Source organism: Saccostrea echinata, unplaced genomic scaffold (genome assembly GCF_033153115.1).
Source record: "Saccostrea echinata isolate AGI-Se365-2 ecotype Australia unplaced genomic scaffold, CSIRO_AGI_Sech_v1 ptg000002l, whole genome shotgun sequence".
NCBI classification, from domain to species: Eukaryota; Metazoa; Mollusca; class Bivalvia; order Ostreida; family Ostreidae; genus Saccostrea; species Saccostrea echinata.
This window is the reverse complement of record NW_026889751.1, coordinates 22,214,079-22,239,522: the sequence shown is the minus strand read 5'-3', so window position 1 is coordinate 22,239,522 and position 25,444 is coordinate 22,214,079. Positions and strand designations below refer to the sequence as shown.

The 25,444-nt window shown below is 34.8% G+C and overlaps 5 protein-coding genes across 6 annotated transcripts in view; 2 read left to right on the top strand and 3 right to left on the bottom strand.

Annotated features, from left to right (window-relative positions):
• The window catches only part of LOC133174849 (tripartite motif-containing protein 2-like), a 231,287-nt gene that overhangs the window by 59,689 nt on the left and 146,154 nt on the right, over window positions 1-25,444 (bottom strand). The gene's annotated exons all lie outside the window — the stretch shown is intronic.
• Window positions 1-25,444, bottom strand: part of LOC133174916 (polyribonucleotide nucleotidyltransferase 1, mitochondrial-like) — a 50,002-nt gene that overhangs the window by 11,614 nt on the left and 12,944 nt on the right. Inside the window, exons 14-15 of one of the 2 annotated variants that reach the window (XM_061310011.1) lie at window positions 25,260-25,330; window positions 24,779-24,815 (exon numbers count right to left, since the gene is read on the bottom strand). The exons of the other annotated variant lie outside the window; for it this stretch is intronic. Coding sequence (XP_061165995.1) covers window positions 24,779-24,815; window positions 25,260-25,330 — 108 coding nt within the window. The remainder of the gene's footprint in view (window positions 1-24,778; window positions 24,816-25,259; window positions 25,331-25,444) is intronic. 2 annotated transcript variants of the gene reach the window in all.
• Window positions 4,190-5,448, bottom strand: LOC133203161 (polyribonucleotide nucleotidyltransferase 1, mitochondrial-like). The gene is made up of 3 exons (XM_061339007.1): window positions 5,258-5,448; window positions 5,002-5,053; window positions 4,190-4,264 (listed from the first exon to the last, which is right to left on the bottom strand). Exons 1-3 carry the CDS (start codon window positions 5,446-5,448, stop codon window positions 4,190-4,192), a joined length of 318 nt encoding a protein of 105 aa, XP_061194991.1.
• LOC133203150 (polyribonucleotide nucleotidyltransferase 1, mitochondrial-like) lies at window positions 10,514-11,727 on the top strand. Its single transcript, XM_061338998.1, has 4 exons — window positions 10,514-10,593; window positions 10,803-10,863; window positions 10,952-11,026; window positions 11,614-11,727. Exons 1-4 carry the CDS (start codon window positions 10,514-10,516, stop codon window positions 11,725-11,727), a joined length of 330 nt encoding a protein of 109 aa, XP_061194982.1.
• Window positions 16,143-18,014, top strand: LOC133174944 (uncharacterized). The gene has a single exon (XM_061310039.1). It carries the CDS (start codon window positions 16,580-16,582, stop codon window positions 17,855-17,857), a length of 1,278 nt encoding a protein of 425 aa, XP_061166023.1. The 5' UTR covers window positions 16,143-16,579; the 3' UTR covers window positions 17,858-18,014.

The following is a 25,444-nucleotide window of genomic DNA, read 5'->3' as shown; positions in this document are numbered from 1 at the left end:
TAGCCACAATACTTTAAGACTTTTTCAAAACCCTTGTTGCATTGTATTTAAGGGGGGAGGGTCCGGAGGGATGAGTGGGAGGGTTGTGAACACATCTGGCTCGTTGTTTCCCTGCCCAGCCATCAGACAAGTTGGTGGGCACATTGTTGGGTAGACAGGTTGTCTACAAAGTATTCAACCTATGGCAATGTGTAATAAAAGTCAAGTAAAAGTCAGGTAAGAAGTTTTCGATTGGGGTCGTAGCCAAGTCTGCTCCCCTCCACCTCTTGTAACAAGAGGGGAGGCTTATATTAGTACTGAAGTACTTGGGTGTAAAAGTACTGCTGACCAGTAGCAATCACCGGAAGCAGGGTATACAGATGTGCTTGCAGCTCTCTCGGTCCCAAATGTCTAGTACCTAAATTTGGGATCTCAGGCATCTCTGACCAACACAGGGCCACTGGTTTTGCCCGGTACTTATTAGTCGATATGACAGCTATCCCTTCTGGACCCTAATTCTTGATTGCACATTTTATGCAATGCAGCCATTTAATGCCAATTCCCTTATGTCCATCACAGTTATGAATAATGCAAGATTGTATATGCTTTTGTTCAAGTCTTTAATAAATGTAATGAAAATCATACAGCTGTTGTCTATTGTAAAGCTGGCACCAAGGAAAGGTCATGATGACCCTATGTGTAAAAAGTTAAGTAACAATGCATGTCAGGTCCTGAGGGGCAGTGATTACCTGACTGTTCAATTAATTAAAGCATATTTGTAAATATTTTGCAATGACAGGCATATTTGCTTAGAGAGTGTGGCTCTTCATTTGAACAAATTTAAATCCCCTGCTCTGTGGAACACTGACATTTTGAAAGAACGAGTGCACTTACAGGCCCCGGTAAAATGTGAAAAAATGAAGAACCAAATTAAGCATAATTTTTCATCTCAGATCATTAATTGGTATTTAAACCATAAGATTCAACAAATTTTATCAGTGGAATTCATGAATATACAAAGAGCAAAGCCTTACAATGTGGTAGAGGTCAGCGGACATTTGTGATTTTCTATAGTAAATCGAGGACCGTCATTCATTTCAAAGCTTTTGTTTACTGTCAGCCTAACGTTGTACAAACTTGTGCGAATGACAAAAAACGCATTATACATTATCTTATAAAACTTGTGTGAAAGTAGGAAATTTGTACAAGATTAATCTTGTACTTAAAATACTAAAAATGTATGAAAAGTCCAATGTTTTTCCTATAGCAAGCGAGAGCTATTTACCTGTTTGACCTTTGTTGAACCCACCCGTGGAATAAATTATTTAAAATACCGGTAGTCACGTGAGTTCTACTCAGGTAAACATTCCTCAAATGCTCACTGTAAAAGATAGCCACGTTTTGTATCATTACATCGAAGTCGTGCCACATAGAGAAATTTGTATGTATTAGGTTTTATGAACACGGATGGGTTAGGAGAGTTTAGTGTCGTTAATATGTCATCACCCATGAAAGCATCAAACATTTTGAACATTCTTGCAAGACAATGGTACCGGTAATGAAAGCCACCTAAGTACACTTTTTTTCATTTTAAAAATTCAAAGAATTAATGTTTTGAATCAAAATATTTATTGTATTATTTCAAATGCAAGCGTGCAAATTTCTTAGTTTGATCACTATGGCACGAGGCATCTATAAAACTTCATTTGATTTTTTCTCAGGTAAAATAGTGCAAGATTATCATTCGGAAAACACGCCCGTCAATGATCCACCATCAGATTGTTCAAGTGTCCGATTTAAATGTCTCCTCCTCTTGATTTAAATGAATGAAACTCAAAATAGGTTCGGTACAACTTTTCCGGATTTGGGGTATCTATAGGCATTTAAAAATCTTCATTTGTTTCAAATCCATGCTGATTTAGGTGATGTTTTAACGTGATTTTAATTAGAAATATCCACTTGTGTTTAACTATTACAAAAAAACCCATTTGGTAGTATATTCCAAAACAAACGGCACTGAAAAAGGACCCATTAAGCATTGCTTAAGTGCATTTGTCCTTTCACTACTCTCTATTAAGCTGAAATAATATTTTCTGTAAGACTATCTGACCCACCTTTTTAGCTCTTCTGAGCCAAAGGCTCAAAGAGCTAATGCTATGGCCATTTGTGCGGTGTGCGTAAACTTTTTAGAATATGGGCCATAACTCATGAACCCCTTGGCCAATTATTGTCAAATTTGTCACAGGGTATCCTTGGCCCAAGGGCTCCCTTTTATACTAAAACTGGGGTTGTGACCCTTTAACAAGGGGAGATAATTAGGAAAATAGAAACAAAAGTAATGGTTGCTAAAAAATCTTCTTCTCAAGAACCACTGAGCAGATTATCACCAAACTTACACAAAAGGATGAGGATATGTTGTAGATTAAAATTTGCACGGGGATTTACCCTGGGGCAAAGGGCGTGGTCTCAAGGTCACTTTAAAGTTGACCAAAAATTACATTTTATTAAAATGTTGATATTTTGCTTACTATAAGGACTAGGATCATCAAATCTTGTCAGTTGGTGCATCTAAGGACCTCATATCAAGTTGACTCAAAAGTAGGTCACGGTGACCTACTTTTCAAATTTTGCGGCCATTCTTTTTCATAATGATTTAGAGGCATATTTTGAACAATTTAAGGCCTATGATCATCAAACTTTGTCAGTTGATGCATCTTGGGTCGTCAAAGTACGTCACTTAAAAAGTAGGTCACCTTGACCTACTTTTTGAATTTTATGGCTAATCTTTTTTAAAACAATTAAGGTCATTAATTCGAATACGGGGAGGCTTAGAATCATTAAATCTTGTAAGATGATGCCTCTTGGGGCCATAAAACATATTTATTAAAAAGTAGGTCACAGTGACCTACTTTTTGAACTTTGCAGGCATTTGATTTCAAAGCGTTTTAGAAGCATAATTTGGACATTTTAAGTCCTATGATCATAAAACTTTGTAAGTTGATGCATCTTGGGTCCTCAAAAAAGGTCAACTGAAAAGTAGGTCACCGTGACCTACTTTTCAATTTATATGACTATAATTAAATATTTCAGGTACTAATTGGCTTAGAATCATCAAACTTTGTCAGTTGATGCGTCATGGGTCCTCGGAGTACAACAACTGAAAAGTAGGTCACGGTGACCTACTTTTGAAAATTTATGGCTTTAATTAAATATTTCGGGTACTAATTGGCTTACAATCATCAAACTTTGTCAGTTGATGCGTCATGGGTCTTCGGAGTAGGTCGACTAAAAAGTAGGTCACCGTGACCTACTTTCTGAAAATTTATGGCTTTAATTAAATATTTCGGGTACTAATTGGCTTAGAATCATAAAACTTTTCAGTTTATGCGTCATGGGTCCTTGGAGTACAACAACTGAAAAGTAGGTCACAGTGACCTACTTTTGAAAATTTATGGCTTTAATCAAATATTTCGGGTACTAATTGGTTTAGAATCATTAAACTTTGTCAGTTGATGCGTCTTGGGTCCTCGGAGTACAACAACTGAAAAGTAGGTCACGGTGACCTACTTTTGAAATTTTATGGCTGTATTTAATATTTTCAGGAATTATTTGGCTTAGAATCATCAAAATTTGTCAGTTGATGCATCTTTGGTCCTCGGAGTAGGTTGACTGAAAAGTAGGTCACTGTGACCTACTTTTGAAAATTTATGGCTGTAATTAAATATTTTGGGTACTTATTGGCTAGAATCATCAAATTTTGTCAGTCGATGTATCTTTGGTCCTCGGAGTACAGCAACTGAAAAGTAGGTCACGGTGACCTACTTTTGAAAATTTATGGCTTTAATTAAATATTACAGGTACTAATTGGCTTAGAATCATCAAACTTTGTCAGTTGATGCATCTTGGGTCCTTGGAGTAAAACAATTGAAAAGTAGGTCACTTTGACCCACTTATGAAATTTTATGATTATAATTTTAAAAAATATTTTAGGTATTAATTGGCTTAGAATCATCAAACTAAGTTGATGGGTCCTCAGAGAATGACAAGTGATAAGTAGGTCACCATGACCAACTCTCAGGTACTAATTGGCTTAGAATCATCTTGGGTTCTCAGAGTGTGAATTGGAATTTCAAGGGTTTATGCAAATATACAGGATACTTCGAGGCTTCAAATAGAAGTGATAGGTTGTACAGTTTATCAGAAGAGCGATTCAAGGCCCATGGGCCTCTTGTAATTCATTCATCACACCACTGACAATAAGTTTCACAGCTGAATCTCTTGAAAACTGAAAAAAAAAATAAATGTGTACAAATGTAAAATTAATCTAATACAAATGTTTTCTATATACTTTTAGTTCTGAATAACATTTTTTATGACTTTTTAACTTATCAGATATTCCAGACCAATAAGGTTTTTTTCATTGCTTAATTGAATATGTGTGTAACTCTAAAAATATTCCATGTTTTTAGGGTAACCTAAATTGTTATCCTGCAGAAACCATTGTTGACCGAGGTTTTCATGGGATAACAACTTCACGTTACCCTAAAAAAACATGCAATATATTTTTTGTTATACTGAATGTATTTAAAATGCATTTAAATGAAAACATCAATGTGAACCATATGCACAAACATTTTGTGCAGTTAACAATTTTTATACCATTACCTGCTGTCATGCATTTTCAACTGTTGAAAGGTAATGTTACCTGGAGGGCATGATTTAAGCACGAGTGGGGTAATAGTACTTTTTAACAAATGTGTGTTTTTTTTTTTTTTAAATCATATTTGACCAAATAAAAAACAGTATAAATGGGCATACTTCCTTTGGATCAATATCTAATAACATCATTATTTTCAGAATTTCAGAGTAGTCTCCCTTTTGGGAGTTTACCATCTACAGACATGTAATTAATGATTAAATTTCAATTAAAACTGACCTAATTAAAAATGGCCTTTAAATAAACTTATAAATTTCTATCTCCTGTGCATAGGTTGGGTGTTTTTCACGAAAATTTCATGCTACCTTGCCATGGTTGTAATCCATAAACACCACTGTCAACTTTGTGTTGCACAACCTAAAAAATACAAAAAAAGTTCCTTTAAACAGCATCTTTCAAAAGCACAGCCAAGTAGAGACAATTTCTTTTACCAAATTGTTTTTAAGATTTCCCTGGGAAAAATTCTTCGCAAAATAGATAAAAATGGCTGCTTTTAAAATATAGGAGAAAAACACTGACAAGTTTTCAATTCTCTCTCTTCATGAACCCTGCAATTAATACCTGTACACAGCATCCTGAATTTCTGTAACCTGAAATCTTGGAGGCAGACGTTTAGGAATATACTTATTTTCACTGGCTGAATTTCTCAGATCCTCTATACTTTCGATGATATTAAAAGACTCTTCGTAACCAACTTTAATGGCTTCCTTAAACAAATTGTAATCCACTGAGTTGGATCCTCCCTCCAGCATAATTATCAAAATTAATATCATTTAAGATTTTTTTATCCACAATAATGTTAATCAAAACACACCAAAAACACTTTTAAATGTTTAAGAATGATATACAGTTCACCGGCAAGTAGTGGTGCTGCAATATGAGTGAAAAATTCTCAAAAGTTATCCCTTTCTCAAAAGGGATGTTAAACAAACAAACAAACAATCCTTGTTTACTAGATGTTACCTTGAAGGCCCTACCTCTAGATAATGTCTGCATTGTTTACTGTCATTATAAGAGTGTTAACCTAATCATGTTTTTATACCTTAATGCCATTGTCAGAGGGTTTACATATTCCTCATTTAATTAAGGTAAACATGAGCTCCCAAGTTTAGATTTGTGTTGTTTCTTGTCATTGTGAGAGTGTTTACTGTTTACCTATTCATTGTTTACTGGATTAGAAATGAGGTCCCTAGCTAATATCTTCTTGCTAAATGTCATTGTAAGAGTGTTTATCTATTCTTTGTTTACTGGATTAGAGATGAGGTCCCTTGCTAATGTTTTACTAGCTAAATGTCATTGTAAGAGTGTTTACCTATTCTTTGTTAACTGGATTAGAGATGAGGTCCCTAGCTAAGGATGTCAGTGAAAGAGTGTTTACCTATTCCCTGTTTACTGGGATTAGATATGAGGTCTCTAGCTAAGGTTTTTGTTGTTGAATGGCATTATAGGATGATTACCTATTCCCTGTTTACTGGGATTAGATATGAGGTCTCTAGCTAAGGTTTTTGGTGTTGAATGTCGTTATAGGATGTTTACCTATTCCTTGTTTACTGGGATTAGATATGAGGTCTCTAGCTAAGGTTTTTGTAGCTGAATGTCACTGTACTAGTATTTACCTATTCCCTGTTTACTGGGATTAGATATGAGGTCTCTAGCTAAGGTTTTTGTTGTTGAATGGCGTTATAGGATGATTACCTATTCCCTGTTTACTGGGATTAGATATGAGGTCTCCAGCTAAGGTTTTTGTCGTTGAATGTCATTATAGGATGTTTACCTATTCCTTCTTTAATGGATGTGACCACTAGGTTGATTTTACTCTGCTCCAGCTCACGTCGAAGTGGATTTATTACAAATTTATCATCTACATATCCAACCCTGACAGCCCCTGCATGAAAAAAGATATAAATAAAAGCAAGCACTCAAAAAAGATTGCAATATAAGAATCTTAATGACCTTGACCTTAGAGATACAGAAGAGTAATAGGGACAACATACATGTAAGTGAAAACAAGACACACTTCCACAATATTATGTACATGTTTACCTGTATGTCCATTTTAAAATGTTTTATTTCCATTAGTGAACTCTTCAAAATTAGAGGCACGTTTGGTCGTCTGACTGGGACAGCATGGCGTTGCGGATAATACAAAACATGCCAATCTCAATCCAATTTTAAATGTTAAATGTATTTGTCATTCCAATTAAGAGTAGAAGAACTAAAAGACATATGTAAGAGAGTGAGAACCCTAAATTTATCATCCATTAATAAAAAATACGACATTTCCGAGGCATGTGTATTGTATTTAGATGTACCATACGATAAATAGATACCTACGATCAACAATAGATATAAATTGATATCGTTGTCATTCCTACTCTTGATGTATATAAAGTGCACAACAATAAAATATTTCATTTGCATTTTCTTAGGAATTGTTCATCGACATTCAACATATTGTTTACATGTTTATGTTATGTTTGTCCCAGTAATCCCGCGAGATTTGTACATTTTCTGACTTTTTCACAAAAGAGCGCACTAAGAAGTATAACTTTTCCATAGTGGAAATACAACGTATTGTCACAAGTTGAAAAAAAATCAATTATATCAGTTAAGACTTTAAAAAACAAAATCCAATATAGCCTTGACCTTAAAAATGATATTAAGAGAAAAAATCAAGAAAAGCACTGTTTAAAATACTGTATGATTGGTAAATAGTGGATAAATTTTTAAAATCTGACCTCAAAAAAGACAAATGCATCGGCAATCTATAAGTACATATACCTATACAAATATACATGTACACTATGTAAATCTATAATTTTTCCAGCATGAATAAGAATTTGACGATAAATACATAACAAGAGGCCCAAGGGCCACATCGCTCACCTGAGCACTGTGGCTAGGAAAAAAGGAAAAATCAGTTTAGTATTGAAAAGCTTAAATGCATAAGTGGTCCCAACCTACCCCTAAAAAGGGAGTGGGGGGGGGGGGGGGTCATGATTTGAACAAACTTGAATCTACACTATATGAGGATGCTTCCGTATAAATATGACAAACCGTGGCTCTGCTGTTCTTGAGATTTTTAAAGATTTTTCCTATATATTCCTATGTAAAACTTTGATCGTCCAATGTGGCCCCACCCAACCCCGGGGGTCATGATTTGAACAAACTTGAATCTACACCACCTGAGGATGCTTCCAAATAAATATGACCAATCATAGCTTTGCTGTTCTTGAGAAGAAGATTTTTGAAGATTTTTCCTATGTACACCTACATGTATGTTAATTGATCGTCCATTTTGGCCCCACCCTACCCCCGGGGGTCATGATTTGAACAAACTTGAATCTACACCACCTGAGGATGCTTCCATATAAATATGACCAATCATAGCTTTGCTGTTCTTGAGAAGAAGATTTTTGAAGATTTTTCCTATATATTCCAGACCTATGTAAAACTTTGATCGTCCAATGTGGCCCCACCCTACCCCCGGGGGTCATGATTTGTACAAACTTGAATCTACACCACCTGTGGATGCTTCCAAATAAATATGACCAATCATAGCTTTGCTGTTCTTGAGAAGAAGATTTTTGAAGATTTTTCCTATATATTCCTATGTAAAACTTTGATCGTCCATTGTGGCCCCACCCTATCCCCGGGGGTCATGATTTGAACAAACTTGAATCTACACTACCTGACAATAATTCCACATGAGTTTCATCTTTCCTGGCCCACTGGTTCTTGAGAAGAAGATTTTTCAATAATGCCATTAATTTTTTGCTATTTCGTAATTATCTCCCCTTGGAGGAGGGCGTGGCCCTTCATTTGAACAAACTTGAAACCCCTTCACCCAAGGATACTTTGTGCCAAGTTTGATTGAAATTGGCCCAGTAGTTCTGGAGAAGAAGATGAAAATGTGAAAAGTTTACGACAACAACGACGCCGACGACGACGCCGCCGACGACAGACAACGGACAAATTTTGATCAGAAAAGCTCACTTGAGCCTTCGGCTCAGGTGAGCTAAAAAGGACAACAGACCTACAGGACCATTCCACTGATACTGTACAGAAGACACGGCTATGGCAGCTGATGCTGTATACAATAAAATGAAATATACAAAACTTTTTGAAAACACTCTTCTTAATCAAATGGCATGGTCAGATGTGGATTTACTACGTATACTTATTTCAAATCATCCTCGACAGGTTGCAAAGTATTTGTATTTTTCATTTATGTGGAAACAGTCCGTTATGTTCAGAAAATAAGAATGTATTTCAGTGTCATATTCATCTACCAATAACTTTTATAACAGACACTTGCAATCTTAGCATACAAAATACATATACATGTATATATATCACAATTATGTTTATTTACTTTTTTGTTGATCTCTTAACGTTGTGCTCTTTATTTTCTTTATATATTGTATTTCAATTTTGTGTTTAAAGTAGCATATAGGCCCGATGGGCCGGGTGTTGATTGTTATTTTATACAGTTTGTAAACAAAGGATTTAATTATGTACACATGTCACTATAAATAAATAAATTACTTAGTTACTTACTTACTTATACAATAAAATGAAATATACAATAAAATGAAAATAATTAGATATTCTCACATCTTCAAAATTAGAATTATTCCTTAACATTTCAGAAAATAAGTTGAACATACATATTTACTATTTTGACTTGCTACAGCTTTTTTTCACAATGATATATAAATCATTCAATAGCTGATTGGAGAAAATATGAATGATGTACATGTACCTGCATTGATACTGAGAATTGCGGGATCATTTTCTCCATCAACTGCTAATACATTACAACACACCTAGAGAAGGATTGTGAACAATAAGCATGAAAAATAAATAAAATTCAGGCCCAAACATAAATAAAATGTAAATATATTCTTTATCAGTAAATTACATAAACTTTAAAAAATTTCAAATTATAAACAATATGCACCTGAATTTCCCTGTTGCTTTCATCTGGAAAAAGAGGTCTTATTAATCAATCTGCAAAATTAGAATTGTTAATGAGTGCTTTTAACCTTTCACACCAAAATTTATCTTTTTTCAATCTAATCAATAACTTTTTTCTGAGTGATGTTCTGATGTCTTTATCTACCTATAACATGACTGGTGAGGATTTTGCTCTCTGATGGACCCCGTTCTCGACGGAAATAGTTCATAGGAATCCTCCCACCTGCTGCTGTTTTCAGTCTGTAATCAACCTGTAATGTACAAGCATCATACAGTAAGTTAAGACCCTGATGATGTCTCTATCTGAAACTATTTTTCTAGACAAAATTCCAGTCATGAAAACTACTTTTCTGTATCTGGTTGCAATTGATTGGATGAACATGACATATGCATAACAGCAAAATTAACAATGCATTTTTTTAATTTATGCACATTCAGTATAAAAATCTATTGTAGCTAACATTTGCTTGTAAGTATATATGCTAGAACAGCTACCAAGAAACCCAAAATGCATCTGATATATCTACATTATATATAACAGCTTTCAATGTACATGCTGTAAACATTATACATGTACATGACATGTAAGCAGAATTAATCCTCACCTTATATTTCATACATAGAGAAAAAAAGTGGAAGCTTAAAAAAATAGCAAAATGGCAAACTCTCATCCCCCTTGAATGCCAAAACCAACTACTTCTTAGAGAAAATTCTGGCTGGTGAAATCGTATAGTGTATGTGCTAAAGCAATGGACGTTTATTTTTGCTGAATTTGTTTTTGAATTGATATTTATATAAGTGAATGAGAAGTCATCTTACACAGAATAATTCATCATCATGTTCATAGAAGATCTCATACAGTACTACTGTACGAGATCTTCTATGAATATGATGATGAATTATTCTGTTAGTAGAGAGTAACAGTGTTTAAATTTAATCAATGAATTAGTACGTACTTAAATTTCTAAACTTTGAATCAAATCCATGTATTTTAATAATACTTAGACTTAGTCCATCAAAAGGTCGAAAGTCAGAAATCTAGGCAGTGATGTGAGTGACATTATTTCTTGAACAATTGAACATCAATGACAATACTGCAAACAATTTTTTCTTTTCTATTGTTCAGAACACTTACCATAGAAACAGGGAAACTGGCCAAATTTGCAGATGGTGCAGCAGTTATAAAGGTATTCTAAAAATTCTCATTAAACGAGAGTCCTCATTGCTGATCAGACTTTCTGCATTACAGACAGTTTTATTCTTATTTTGTTTCAGCAAGGAGAAACCAGTGTTCTTGTAACAGCAGTGACAAAAACTCTGTCCCAGCCATCTTCATTTCTTCCTCTCACTGTGAGTGACTCTCTGTCAGTTATGTCACAATTATAACATATATAAGATTGGGTTTTTTTTCGATATTGTTACATACTAATGTTTTAAGTTAAGCTAAAATCTTAAAAACAAAACTTAATGCATATAAATCTCAGAAAATTTTCACTCGGTTTTGGCATTCAAGGGGGATGAGAGTTTGCCATTTTGCTATTTTTTTAAGCTTCCACTTTTTTTCTCTATGTATGAAATATAAGGTGAGGATTAATTCTGCTTACATGTCATGTACATGTATAATGTTTACAGCATGTACATTGAAAGCTGTTATATATAATGTAGATATATCAGATGCATTTTGGGTTTCTTGGTAGCTGTTCTAGCATATATACTTACAAGCAAATGTTAGCTACAAAAGATTTTTATACTGAATGTGCATAAATTAAAAAAATGCATTGTTAATTTTGCTGTTATGCATATGTCATGTTCATCCAATCAATTGCAACCAGATACAGAAAAGTAGTTTTCATGACTGGAATTTTGTCTAGAAAAATAGTTTCAGATAGAGACATCATCAGGGTCTTAACTTACTGTATGATGCTTGTACATTACAGGTTGATTACAGACTGAAAACAGCAGCAGGTGGGAGGATTCCTATGAACTATTTCCGTCGAGAACGGGGTCCATCAGAGAGCAAAATCCTCACCAGTCATGTTATAGGTAGATAAAGACATCAGAACATCACTCAGAAAAAAGTTATTGATTAGATTGAAAAAAGATAAATTTTGGTGTGAAAGGTTAAAAGCACTCATTAACAATTCTAATTTTGCAGATTGATTAATAAGACCTCTTTTTCCAGATGAAAGCAACAGGGAAATTCAGGTGCATATTGTTTATAATTTGAAATTTTTTAAAGTTTATGTAATTTACTGATAAAGAATATATTTACATTTTATTTATGTTTGGGCCTGAATTTTATTTATTTTTCATGCTTATTGTTCACAATCCTTCTCTAGGTGTGTTGCAATGTATTAGCAGTTGATGGAGAAAATGATCCCGCAATTCTCAGTATCAATGCAGGTACATGTACATCATTCATATTTTCTCCAATCAGCTATTGAATGATTTATATATCATTGTGAAAAAAAGCTGTAGCAAGTCAAAATAGTAAACATGTATGTTCAACTTATTTTCTGAAATGTTAAGGAATAATTCTAATTTTGAAGATGTGAGAATATCTAATTATTTTCATTTTATTGTATATTTCATTTTATTGTATAAGTAAGTAAGTAATTTATTTATTTATAGTGACATGTGTACATAATGTTCATTTGATTTTTACTGTAGTGAGCTGAGGGGGTAGGGGGTGTTAAGGTTAGGGTATGAATGCTAGTCTTTTACACTGAATTTTACAATTTTTATGGTCTGCAGACACGGATTTAGGAATTGAAGTTAGAGGGGGTGCCAAAAGTAGGCACGGGGTCTGGGGGCTGCCTTGAGGCTCCCAGTGGGTCCAGGATTCTAGAGATTTTGTAGGGTAAAAATGAGGTCTACCGAGTAGACAATTTTACATTTTCTTGACGAAGCTATGATTTACGCAACTTTGACAATTTTAGGGGGGCGGGCGCCAGGTGCACCCCCCCCTTAAATCTGCCACTGGTCTCCATTATAATGAAACATTAAAAGGTGTGCAGTAAGACATGATTCAAACAGGTAAAATTTAAATTCCCATTACAGACCAGGAAGTTTAAATATGAGACAGGTAGAAAACACAGGTAAACCAGTCATGTGACCTGAATTCCAGTATCAAGCTGGCGGCCATTACTGTTTTACATCAGGTAATGTTTAGTCTTTGTTGAAAATGTTGATGTTGACTTATTGTATAATTCTGCATTCTACAATCTATTCAAAAGTGAGAAAATCAGTTACTAGTAAGGTCTAAATTAACATAAATTGGCAATAAATACCAATATGTTATTATAGAGATTAATTTACCAGTACATTCTGCTTTCAAAATATTCTTTTCAGCAAATGGGGAGGCTTGTGTAGCGCAATCTTCACCTTACTCACATTGGCCTTGCTGATCTTAATTGAGAGGATTTTTAAAAAATGCCCCTTTCCCATGTTCTTATAAAACATTGACCTCACTTTACTCCCTGGGGGCATGATTTGAATAAATTTTATTGAATCCTCACTACCTGAAGATGCATGCATGTTAATATGAAAAATAAATTTCAGAAATTCTTGTGACCCCCCCCCCCCCCCACTTTTTTCATATTTTCCTTTACAAAATTTTCATCTTCCCATCAGAAGGCCTGACACAGATTTCTTTATATTAACTTTCTATCAATCCTCCTCTTCCTGAAAAGGAACATTTTCAAAGATTTTCTTCTATGCATCCCTATGTAAATCTTTGATCCCCAATTGTAGCCCAACCCTGGGTGCCATGAGGATATGCTATGCAAACTTTACTTAACCTCTAATATTGTCTAAATTACAAGAGTCTTGTAAAATGGGTAAATGATAAAGTTTTACAATGTACGTACCTTATTAATTTTATTTGCACAATAGACACAAAGATACATATAAAAGGATATCTATATTGTGTGATTTTATATTTGAGTTGAAATGGTGCATATTGGCTTGCTGAGCAAATATTCAACATTTCAACGAGTTGGATAAAGCAAATATAACAAAAATCACACGATTATAGATGTTCTGTTTATCTCAATCAATTTTAGTTTCTAACAAAGGATGTATTCACAATATCAAAAGAACTGACCTATAGGAGAACAAATTCCTGGAAAAAATGAGTTGACATTTAAAAAATCCGTGTTCATTAGTTGTTTTCTTTCATACATATGTCTAAATTTTTCATATTTGTATTTTGCACCTAAAACTTATTATTTACAACCTTAGAATAAACCTCCAAAGTTGGCCAAAACAGCATTTTGTCCGTTAAAGCGTTGATTTTTGCATGAAAGTTGTCCTAGAAGTCCTTCAGGGCAGGCCTGCCCCTAAATAAATTTGACAATGTGACATTTCGATAGGTTGGGATGTGAGGAATAATTTAAGATAGGATTTTTTTAGGGGCACCCCTGTCCTAGGGTCGAAATTCACAAAAAACCTACAAAAAAGTAAGGAAACCTGTTTTTGACAATCTGTTTCACATTTATACTTTGTATTACGATAGTCAGAATAGCTCAATTGATATTCGTGATGGCTATTCACATCGTGGGTAATTTTTTAAAGTCGGGGGTTCGAATCCACCTGGTGCCACATTTTTAACGTTTTAAATTCTCGCATTTTCAAAGACTATTTTTAATTAATTTTTTAAAAGGCTTGTGTATTTTCCTTCAATTATCTATCCTTTATGCATGTCCATTGTTGATATAAGAAGCACTAGAGAGAGCAAATCGTAACATTCCAATGTACCTAAAACATAGTCAAATGGAACTGTTCCTCAGTATAGCACACTTTCTTCGAGGACAAGAATAACTCACTCTGTGTTACTTGATACAGGTATTCTCAGCTGCAATGAGCTGCAATGGATTTCAATTAATTGTATGCGTTTCTTTGAATTTAACCACATTGCTTTTATTCCATCTTTACTACTAGTGCTTGTCTGGGTTAAAATGTTACGTATTGCTTGAATTATTTGAGCTTAATATATTAATTTAGTATAACATTCATGTACTTTTGTACTTAAGTTTTAAAACAGTAGGGCTATATATATCAGTTACTGCACTCCCTTGGAATTCATTTACTGTAACATATCATTTCCATACATCAATGGCATGTTCTATTATATCGAGGAAATAAGTTGTAAAATAACTTCATGTCAGGAATAGAATTGAGACTGTAGAATTACCATTATGTACAATGAAAAGCAAAGAAAAATATCAATTATTACATTTCGAGATAACAATCTCAAAATGCGTTGACAATATCATGCTATATAGTCAATGTCTATGAAAGGTTCCTCCAACCTCTACTACTGAAGTAAAGATTTTTGAAAAACATTTATTACATGCATTTAGCCTAAAGTCATTAACCGGAATGGAAATCGATAAGCTTTTTGTAAACGAAAAAAACAATCCCGGCCCTATAGGTCAGATCCCTATTTATATAGAAGTGAACCTTTTGAGATATCCCTTGCAAATCTACCCCATAGGCCCTACTGATTGTTAAATTTCTAAATCGATGATGCATGATTTGATGTTGTTACCCTGTTGATGCCGACATACAGTAAAGAAAGTTATTTGTAGATCTATACAAAATAAAAAAAAACAACATGAAATTAGTTGCATCTTCTAAAACATAGGTGACAAATATCTTGAAGATTTATTTCATAAAACTTTTGACTGAAAGTTGTAATATATTCCAAGGATAAATGCTGAGGAATGCCTTAATTCTCAGGATTTTCATGCATTAAGTGTACGGTGGTAGACCTGTTACATATAGATCTATGATATGCTTATAGAATCATGTAGGAAAGTATTGTAGAAAGTGACTAGACTTTTCTGCAAGGTCAAAAGAATCTCGCACTTACAACTTCTCAACTGCTAGGCCTACCTATGCAGAAAGGGGGGGGGGGGGGGATTGCACTATAATACACTGACGAAAATTGACATTTTAGTGAGATATATTGATAAAGCGTACCAATTCTCATTAATAAAGCAAAGTTTATGACATGTATAGTATCCATCACGCATATAAGATAAAATCTCTTATACCAATTTTTCCCCATCTTGAAAAACTCACTAAAACATCAATATATTGAGCATGGAATTTTTCTCCTGAATTTCTTTGCCTACTACATGGGATGCAACTACCCCCTTTACCAAGGTAGCACAATCTGATTAAAATCAGATCTTTAATATGCTCCGAAATTTTGATGTCCCTGTACAAAGTACAGCGAAATCAGAATTTCGAAGCGTAACAAAGATCTGATCTTAATCAGATTGCAAGGTAGCATCACTTTGGGGACATTAACAGGTGTTCAAGAGAAGCTTGCATAGCACGCCCTCTGGTAGGAGATTGGTTTCTCAGTGCACCTTCTGGTGAGAGATTGACAAAAAAAATCTAGTTTTTAATGATGTATTATTGTACATTCAAATTTAATATATATATCTATTTATACTTCAGTCACAAAATCTAATGATGGACCCCCGTACCAGTGCCCAGGATGTGATACGATGTGACCTGTGCGAGACTGCTGTGGTACAGATGCACTGTGATACATGTCTTGTCAACCTGTGTAAGGCCTGTGTGGGAGAACACATTTCAGCTGATCTCTCAAAACCTCATAAAGTTGGTGACTTCAAGGACAGAAAATCTTCCCCCCTCTTCCCTGGATGTAAATCCCATGATAAAGAACGATGTAAACTGTACTGTAATCAATGTGACATTCCTGTATGCCATAAGTGCATTGCATCTGATCAACATCTAGGTCATAAGGTATAAGAAATCTTGAAAGTTGTGGATGAAAAAAAGAATAAGTTAATAAAAGAACAAACTGAGCTAAATGAGACGATTTATCCAACCTACCAGGACATTGCCTCTGATGTACAAAACAGAATGAGTCGGTTAGAAAAGAAATATGGAAATCTTTCAACAGCCATAACAAATTATGGAGAGGACTGGTACAGAGAAATTGACAAACTTGTCAAGAAACTTAAAGCTGAAGTTGATCTGATGAAAAACACACAGTTACAAACTCTACAGAAACATCTGGATGAAATAAACAAGACAATGTCTGACATCAAGGAAGAAATCAATTCAATGGAAACTGCAACAGACACTAATGACTTGTCAAAACTATTTAGTGTCACATCCAATGTACACACATACAGAAATCTTCCATACAAAATAATGCCATCTTTACCTAAATTCATTCCAGGAAAAATCCAAGGAGAAGAACTTAATAAAATGTTTGGAGTCTTATCATCAAGTTATTTAACATCAGATAAACATGGCTACAGCATGAAGACACCACAGAAATCACCAGAAGCTGGATCCTCTCCTCCAGTCAAACAGCTGCTTGATGAACCAGAGACTGTCACCAACATAGACACTGGGTATAGAGATAACCTTTACAATGTGGCCTGTCTGAGTGATGAAGAAATCTGGACAAGTGGAAATGACATCACCATGAAACTCTACAGCATCAATCAGGGCTCACTACTCAAGTCAATCAGAACCAAGTCAGGAAACACATCATGGAACATAGCAGTGACAAAAAGTGGAGATCTAGTTTATACTGATTACTGGGATAGAACTGTGAACATTGTGAAGAATGAGAAGATAGAGGAGGTGATCAGACTACAGAAGTGGAGACCTAAAGGTGTCTGTAGTACCTCCTCTGGTGTTCTCCTGGTTATCATGGACAGTGTTGATAAAAAACAAACAAAAGTTGTCTGTTACTCTGGCTCTACAGAGAAACAAACCATTCAGTTTGATGATAAAGGTAAACGTCTTTATTCACCTGGTTCTTTTTATAACAGATACATATCTGAAAACAAGAACCTGGATATCTGTGTGTCTGATGATAGAGCTAAAGCAGTAGTGGTGGTCAATCAGGCCGGGAAACTGAGATTCAGGTACACTGGACATACTCCTGCTCCAAAGAACCAACCATTCAGTCCACTAGGAATCACCACAGACAGTCAGAGTCACATCCTTACAGTTGATTATAACAATCACTGTGTCCACATCATAGACCAGGATGGACAGTTCCTCTGTTACATAGACTGTGGACTGAGTGGACCCTGGGGACTGTGTACAGATACAAATGACAATCTGTTTGTTGCTCAAATGTGGAACAAACAAGTGAAGAAAATCAAATATCTAACGTGAAATTCAAGATTGCATAGATTGAAATAATATAATAAATATTTCTTCCTCCTCAAATTTATCATTATATCAGTTGACTGTGTAAACTTTTATCTGTAAATAACATGACTTTATCTATTAATAGTATAACACAAAAACAACAAGAAAATCATCTATGAAATCCATTGCTATAATATATATTTTATAAGGATGAGTTTAGTCATTATATTTAATAACTGTATAATATTTTAATCAAACAATTAAAAAAAAGTTTTTTGGGGGTTTTATTTGGTTTGTTTTTTCTTTCACTTTGTATAAAAACATAAGTAAAAACATGCAAATTCAATGATTTTTTATGCCCCCGTATCGAAGATTCGGGGGTATATAGTTTTTGCCCTGTTGGTCTGTCTGTCTGTCTGTTTGTCTGTTTGTCCTCAAAAACTTTAACATTGTCCATAACTTTTGATTGGTTGGAGCTATGGCTTTCATTTTCACATGTGTATTCCTTGTGACAAGACCTTTCTTTGGGTACCACCATATTTGACCTTGACCTTGTAGTTTGACCCAGTTTTGCAAAATTTTATCCAACTTTAACCTTGTCCATAACTTTTGAACAATTGGTGCTAAGGCTTTCATACTTCACAAGTGTAATTCTTGCGACAAGCCCTTCCTTTGGATACCAACAACTTTGACCCTTTGACCTTGACCTTGGAGTTTGACCTACTTTTGAAAAACTTTAACATTAGCCATAACTTTTGAATGATTGGCACTTCAGCTTTCATACTTCACATATGTAATCCTTATGACAAGAGATTCCTTTGAATAACAACAACTTTGACCCTTTGACCTTGGAGTTTGACCTACTTTTGAAAAACTTAAACCTTGGCCATAACTTTTGAACCATTGGTGCTAGACCTTTCATACTTCACATATGTAATCCTTGTGACAAGGCCTTCCTTTGGATACCAACAACTTAGACCCTTTGACCTTGGAGTTTGACCTACTTTTGAAAATTTTTAACCTTGGCCATAACTTTTGAACCATTGGTGCTAGGCCTTTCAAACTTCAAATATGTAATCCTTTTGACAAGACCTTCCCTTGGATACCAAAAACTTTTACCCTTTGACCTTGACCTTGGAGTTTGACCTACTTTTGAAAAACTTTAACCTTTGCCATAACTTTTGAACCACCGTTGGTGCTAGGGCTTTCATACTTCATATATGTAATCCTTGTGACAAGACCTTCCTTTGGACCTCCCTTGGAGTTTGACCTATTTTTGAAAAACTTAAACCTTGGTCATAACTTTTGAAGGGTTGGTGCTGCAGTTTTCATATTTCACCTGTATATTTCTTGTGAGAAGGCCTTTCCTAAGGCACCATTAATTTTGACCATTTGACCTTGACCTTGATGTTTGACTTACTTTTGAAAAACTTTAATCTTTTCTATATCTATTCAATGGTTGTTGCTAGGGCTTTCATATTTCACAGGTATATTCCTCGAGACAAGACCTTACTTTGGGTACCAACATATTTGATTTGCATTTGAGAAAGTTTAATCTTTGCTATAAGTTGCCATACGGGGGCATCAGTGTTTCACAAATACATCTTTTTTTTTAACAAGAATGTTTTGTACAGAAAGAATGTATGAGAAACAAGCAAATTGAGAGATCTCTGGTCCCTAGCTTTCAGGCTCTTATTGGTTGTGGCATATAAGCTCTTTTTCTGATACATGTAATTGTTTTTAACATTACTGAACTACACGAATAAAGTATTTTTTTTTAATGAAATTTTGCTCACAATATTTTTCACTAACAGACTGGTGTTACCAGTTTACTCTTGGGAAAGTAGACCCTCCAGATGTGACGGTCTACCATTGTGACCTTTATCAAAAGAGTAACATCGTAGGGGACGACCATTTGATGGGAGGGGGGCTGACAAAATTTTTTGAGTCAGATTATTTATTTTCATGCCAGCCAAAAACAGATTATTTATCTTCAACTTTTCGACATGATCAAGGACAGATTATTTATTTTCTTCATCACTGAAAAAAGTTCGACAAGCTCCCCCGCCCCCCCCCCCCAAAAAAAAAAGGAGGAGGGGAAGGGAAAAGTAGAACCAGACAAGGACAGATTATTTTCTTGCCAGATGAGGATGGATTATTTGTTTTCAACATTTTCAAGGACAAATTATTTATTTCCAAAATCTGTCAGCCCTAATCTCAGAATCAAATGGTCATCCCCTAGAGTAATGTGTGTAGATGGAAGTTACAGTATCATAAACTTGTTAAAAGCAACAGATCTATAAATATAAAAAAAAAAATACTACTGAATGATGTTTAATAAAACCTAATAAACAATTATAACTTTGGGTAATGAATTTTTAGTAAAATTTTTATGTATGTCCAGTAGAAGCCCTGTCAAAGCAAGAAAAAAATAAGAATTCAATGTTAAATGCTTGAAAATGCACCATTTGTAGCGACTTTTTACAAAAGATACCTTGGGAGAGGCCCCCAACCCCCATATGGGAGGGGGACACCCCCTTCCATCCCCCCTTCGGCCTCAACCCCCCCCCCCCCCCCCCCACTTGAATTTCTGGATCTGTCACTGGTTTTTGAATGTCAAACATGAGATACATGTCATGCAGTCAACAATCAAAGCACAGTTGGAAATGTCTAGTCAAAGGTAGTGCACAAGTGAATTATGAATCTCTTGTCTCCACTGGAACAAAAGGTAAATTTTGAACAGCAGGTCAAACTTTAAGGTCAAGGTGTCAAAAATCATTGTACATTCAGAAATGTTTTGTCACAGAAAATGCACAAGTAAATAGAATATGAAAGCTCTATTTCCTCAAGTGCATAAGATTTGCTAGGGTTAAAATTTCTGAAAAGTACGTCATGAGTTCAAACACCATAGCACATTCTAAAAAGGTGTTGTTATAGGTAATGTACATGTGAATGAAATACGGAAACCTTATCTTTCTCTCACTCAAAAGTTATATTCCATATTTTTTTGAAAAGTAGGTAAAACTTAAAGGTCAAGGTCATGGGGTCAAAAATTATAGTACACTGGAAAGGTTTCAGCACAAGTAATGCATAAGTAAAATATAAAAGTCCTAACTTCTCTCATTCAGAAGTTATGGCCAAGATACCAGTTTTTGTGATTTGTGACAGACACCAGACAAAAAGTGTTCACTGATCAGAAATACTTGTACTTGAAGCAACTATATGTATCTTTGTTGTAATTTCTAACTAATACTTGTACAAAACAAAGAAAACTGTAAACCAACATCTCAAGGTTGAAAATGTGGAAGATATCATGTGTGGATACCATGCAGAAGATATCATGTGTGGATACCATGGTGCAATATGGATTGTATCTAAAATTGTAAACTAAAAAGACATAAAACAGATCACCAATACTTTGTGAAAATGCAGTAGTAGACAAATCTACTGCTGCATTCTCAGGAAATGGTGGAGATCTGTTTTATGTTTTTAAGTCTTAAATTTTAATACAAGTATACTGTTTGTATTTCTTTAGATTTCAAATATATCCAATTCTATTCTTGTTCACTTTACTCCACTATGAAGGAAATAAATCTCCTGCATTCAACTTCCTTTAATTGATCAGAAGTTTTGAGACAAATTCCATATATTCTGGAGAAAAGGTCAAAATGTGGAAATTTAACTATGTGACAACAGAAAGGCAGATGGAAAATGACAGACTTCATTTAAACCAGAAGTCTCTGATGAGACTGTAGCTCTACTGTTTTGTACTTATAATGAAGGAACTTGAAACTATGCAAAAGCAATAAATTAGAATAATGATCCTTGGTTTTGTCTTGAAATCAAAAATCAATACAAAGAATTATGTACCATAGTGTAGTCTACTTGTGTGCCAAGTAATATTGAAATTGGACCAAACTGTAGGAAGAGTAGCATTTCAAAAGAATTTCAAAGAAATTTCTATTTTTAGTAACCATGACAAGGTGGTTCCTCAAAATTAAAAACTTATTAATAGAATTATGTATCTTAGTGTAGTGTGTTTGTGTACCAAGTTATATTGAAATCAGACAAAAACTGTAGGAGGAGTAGCATTTTGAAAGTATTTCACAGAAATTTCCAATCTTGGTAACCATGGCGATACCACTCATTAAAATCAACAAGAGGCCCATGGGCCACATCGCTCACCTGAGCACATTGGCTGGGCAAAAGCACAAATCAGTTCAGTATTGAAAAGATTACCGGGAAGGGGGGGGGGGGGGCTTGAATTTTAAACTACCTGATGATGCTTCCATGTCAATATAACAAATGGCTTTGTTGTTCTTGAGAAGATTTTTAAAAAAATTTCCTATATATTCCTTTGTAAAAATTTGATCCCCCATTGTGGCTCCTCCCTATCCCAGGGGTCATCATTTGAACTTGAATCTACACTACCTGAGGATGCTTCCATATCAGTATGACTAAACATAGCTTTCCTGTTCTTGGGAAGAAAATATTTTTTCTATATGTTTCCATATCAAAATGACTAATCATGGTTTGCAGTTCTTCAGAAGATATTTTCCTTTACATTTCTATTTAAAACTTTGATCCTCCATTGTGGCCCCATCCTACCCATGGGGGCCATGATTTGAATAAAATAGAATCTACACTACCTGAGGATGCTTCCACATAATAATACATCAATCAGGGCTTTGCTGTTCCTGAGAAGAAGATTTTTAAAATTTTTCCTATATATTTCTATGTAAAACTTTGATCCTTCATTGTGGCCCCACCCTAGCCCCGGGGGTCATGATTTGAATAAATTTGAATCTACACTACCTGTGGATGCTTCCATATAAATATATACCATCTGGGCTTTGCTGTTCCTGAGAAGAAGATTTTTCCTATATATTTCTATGTACAACTTTGATAGTCCATTGCAGCCCCGCCCTACCCCGGGGGGTCATGATTTGAACAAACTTGAATCTACACTACCTGAGGATGCTTCCATATAAATATGGCTCATCATGGCTTTGCTGTTCTTGAGAAGAAGATTTTTAAAGATTTTTCCTATATATTTCTATGTAAAACTTTGATCCTCCATTGTGGCCCTGCCCTACCCCCTGGGGTCATGATTTGAATAAACTTGAATCTACACTACCTGAGGATGCTTCCATATCAATATGACTCATCATGGCTTTGCTGTTCTTGACAAGAAGATTTTTAAAGATTTTTCCTATATATTTCTATGTAAAACTTTGATCCTCCATTGTGGCCCCGCCCTACCCCCGGGGGTCATGATTTGAACAAACTTGAATCTACACTACCTGAGGATGCTTCCATATAAATATATACCATCTGGGCTTTGCTGTTCCTGAGAAGAAGATTTTTAAAGATTTTTCCTATATATTTCTATGTAAAACTTTGATCCTCCATTGTGGCCTTGCCCTACCCCCTGGGGTCATGATTTGAACAAACTTGAATCTACACTACCTGAGGATGCTTCCATATAAATATGACTCATCATGACTTTGTTGTTCTTGAGAAGAAGATTTTTAAAGATTTTTCCTATATATTTCTATGTAAAACTTTGATCCTCCATTGTGGCCCTGCCCTACCCCCAGGGGTCATGGTTTGAACAAATTTGAATCTACACTACCTGAGGATGCTTCCACATAAATATGGCTCATCATGGCTTTGCTGTTCTTGAGAAGAAGATTTTTAAAGATTTTTCCTATATATTTCTATGTAAAACTTTGATCCTCCATTGTGGCCCTGCCCTACCCCCGGGGGTCATGATTTGAACAAACTTGAATCTACACTACCTGAGGATGCTTCCACATGAGTTTCATCTTTCCTGGCCCTACGGTTCTTGAGAAGAAGATTTTTAAATGATGCCATTATTTTTTCACTAAACCCTAATTATCTCCCCTTGAAAGAGGGCGTGGCCCTTCATTTGAACAAACTTGAATCCCCTTTACCCAAGGATACTTTGTGGCAAGTTTGGTAGAAATTGGCCCAGTGGTTCTTGAGAAGAAGTCGAAAATGTGAAAAGTTTACAGACAGACAGACGGACAGACAGACGGACAGACAGACAGACAGACAGACGGACAGACAGACGGACGCCGGACAAAATGTGATCAGAAAAGCTCACTTGAGCTTTCAGCTCAGGTGAGCTAAAAACCAATATACTGAATTATGTATCTTACTGTAGGCTACTTATGTGCCAGGTTATACATGTATTGAAATTAGACCAAAACTGTAGGTGGAGTAGCATTTTAAAGAATTTCACAGAAATTTCTATTTTAGTAACCATGGCAATGACAGTCATCAAAATCATAAACCGATGCTCTGAATTATGTATCTTAGTGAAGTCTACATGTGTACCAAGTTATATTAAAATCAGATAAAAACTGTAGGAGGAGTAGCATTTTGAAAGTAAATGTATTTCACAGAAATTTCTACTTTTAATTACCATGGCAATACCACTCATAAAAATCAAAAACCAATAAAATGAATTATGTATCTTTGTGTAGTCTACTTGTGTGCCAGGTTATATTGAAATCAGACCAAAACTGTAGGAGTTGTAGCATTTTAAAGAATTTCACAGAAATTTCTATTTCTAGTAACCATGGCAACACCCTTTTTCAAAATCAAAAACCGGTGCTCTGAATTATGTATCGTTATGTAGTCTACTTGTGTGCCAAGTTATACTGAAATCAGACATGAATAAACCAATTTTTTTGTGGGGTTAACCCCACAAAACAAAAGTAACCCCAGATTGCAGGAAAATACACAAGTTTTACCACACAGTGTAACTCTCGTAAGAACAGCGAGACAGACGGATGGACAACAGACACCTTACTATCGCATAAGCTCTTCTGGTCTCTGACCAGTAGAGCTAAAAAGTCACTTGAGTCATGGATTGAAATGAGCTACATGTAATACATATAATATTCTTTTACTTGCCTCATAATGTAACATGAAATTCTTTTCCTTTGCACCACTGAAAAAAAGAAATGAGAACAAGTTGTAGCCAAAGCTTTACCATATGACAATATTACAAACAATTTTTTGGAGATAAATTTAGAATTCTCTTTAGTATCAAATACACTAAACTCCACCTGTATTACTTGTTTGTCAACCTTTTAACTTTGAAAGAAAAACATAAAGCAACATAGATATGGGTATTATTATAACCCCTACTCTCATCAAAACAAAGGTGGAATGAAGCAGATTTATGAATGTCTGCCTAAATATGTTTTGCACTAGTTTTACAAATGGTCTTTGAATACATATGCACTAATTTCATTCAAATTTTAAAAATTTGCTTGGAAGCAATTTTAAAAGACAAAAAAGATTTTATAACAGTATAAAACAGTGATTGATCTAGTGAGTTATCTCTCTTATCAGAGGGTCAATGAACCTTAATACATAACAACAACATTACCTGATGAGCTGTGCAACAGGACCAAACTTTAATGACATGTCTAAAGAATCGTAAGCCATGGTGCACAGAACCTAAACAACAGATGAGAACAGTTTTAGACTATATGTGTAATGTTGACACACAATTTTTGATTTGTCTACATATACTTGAAAGAAAATATATATTGCGAATTTACTACATATATT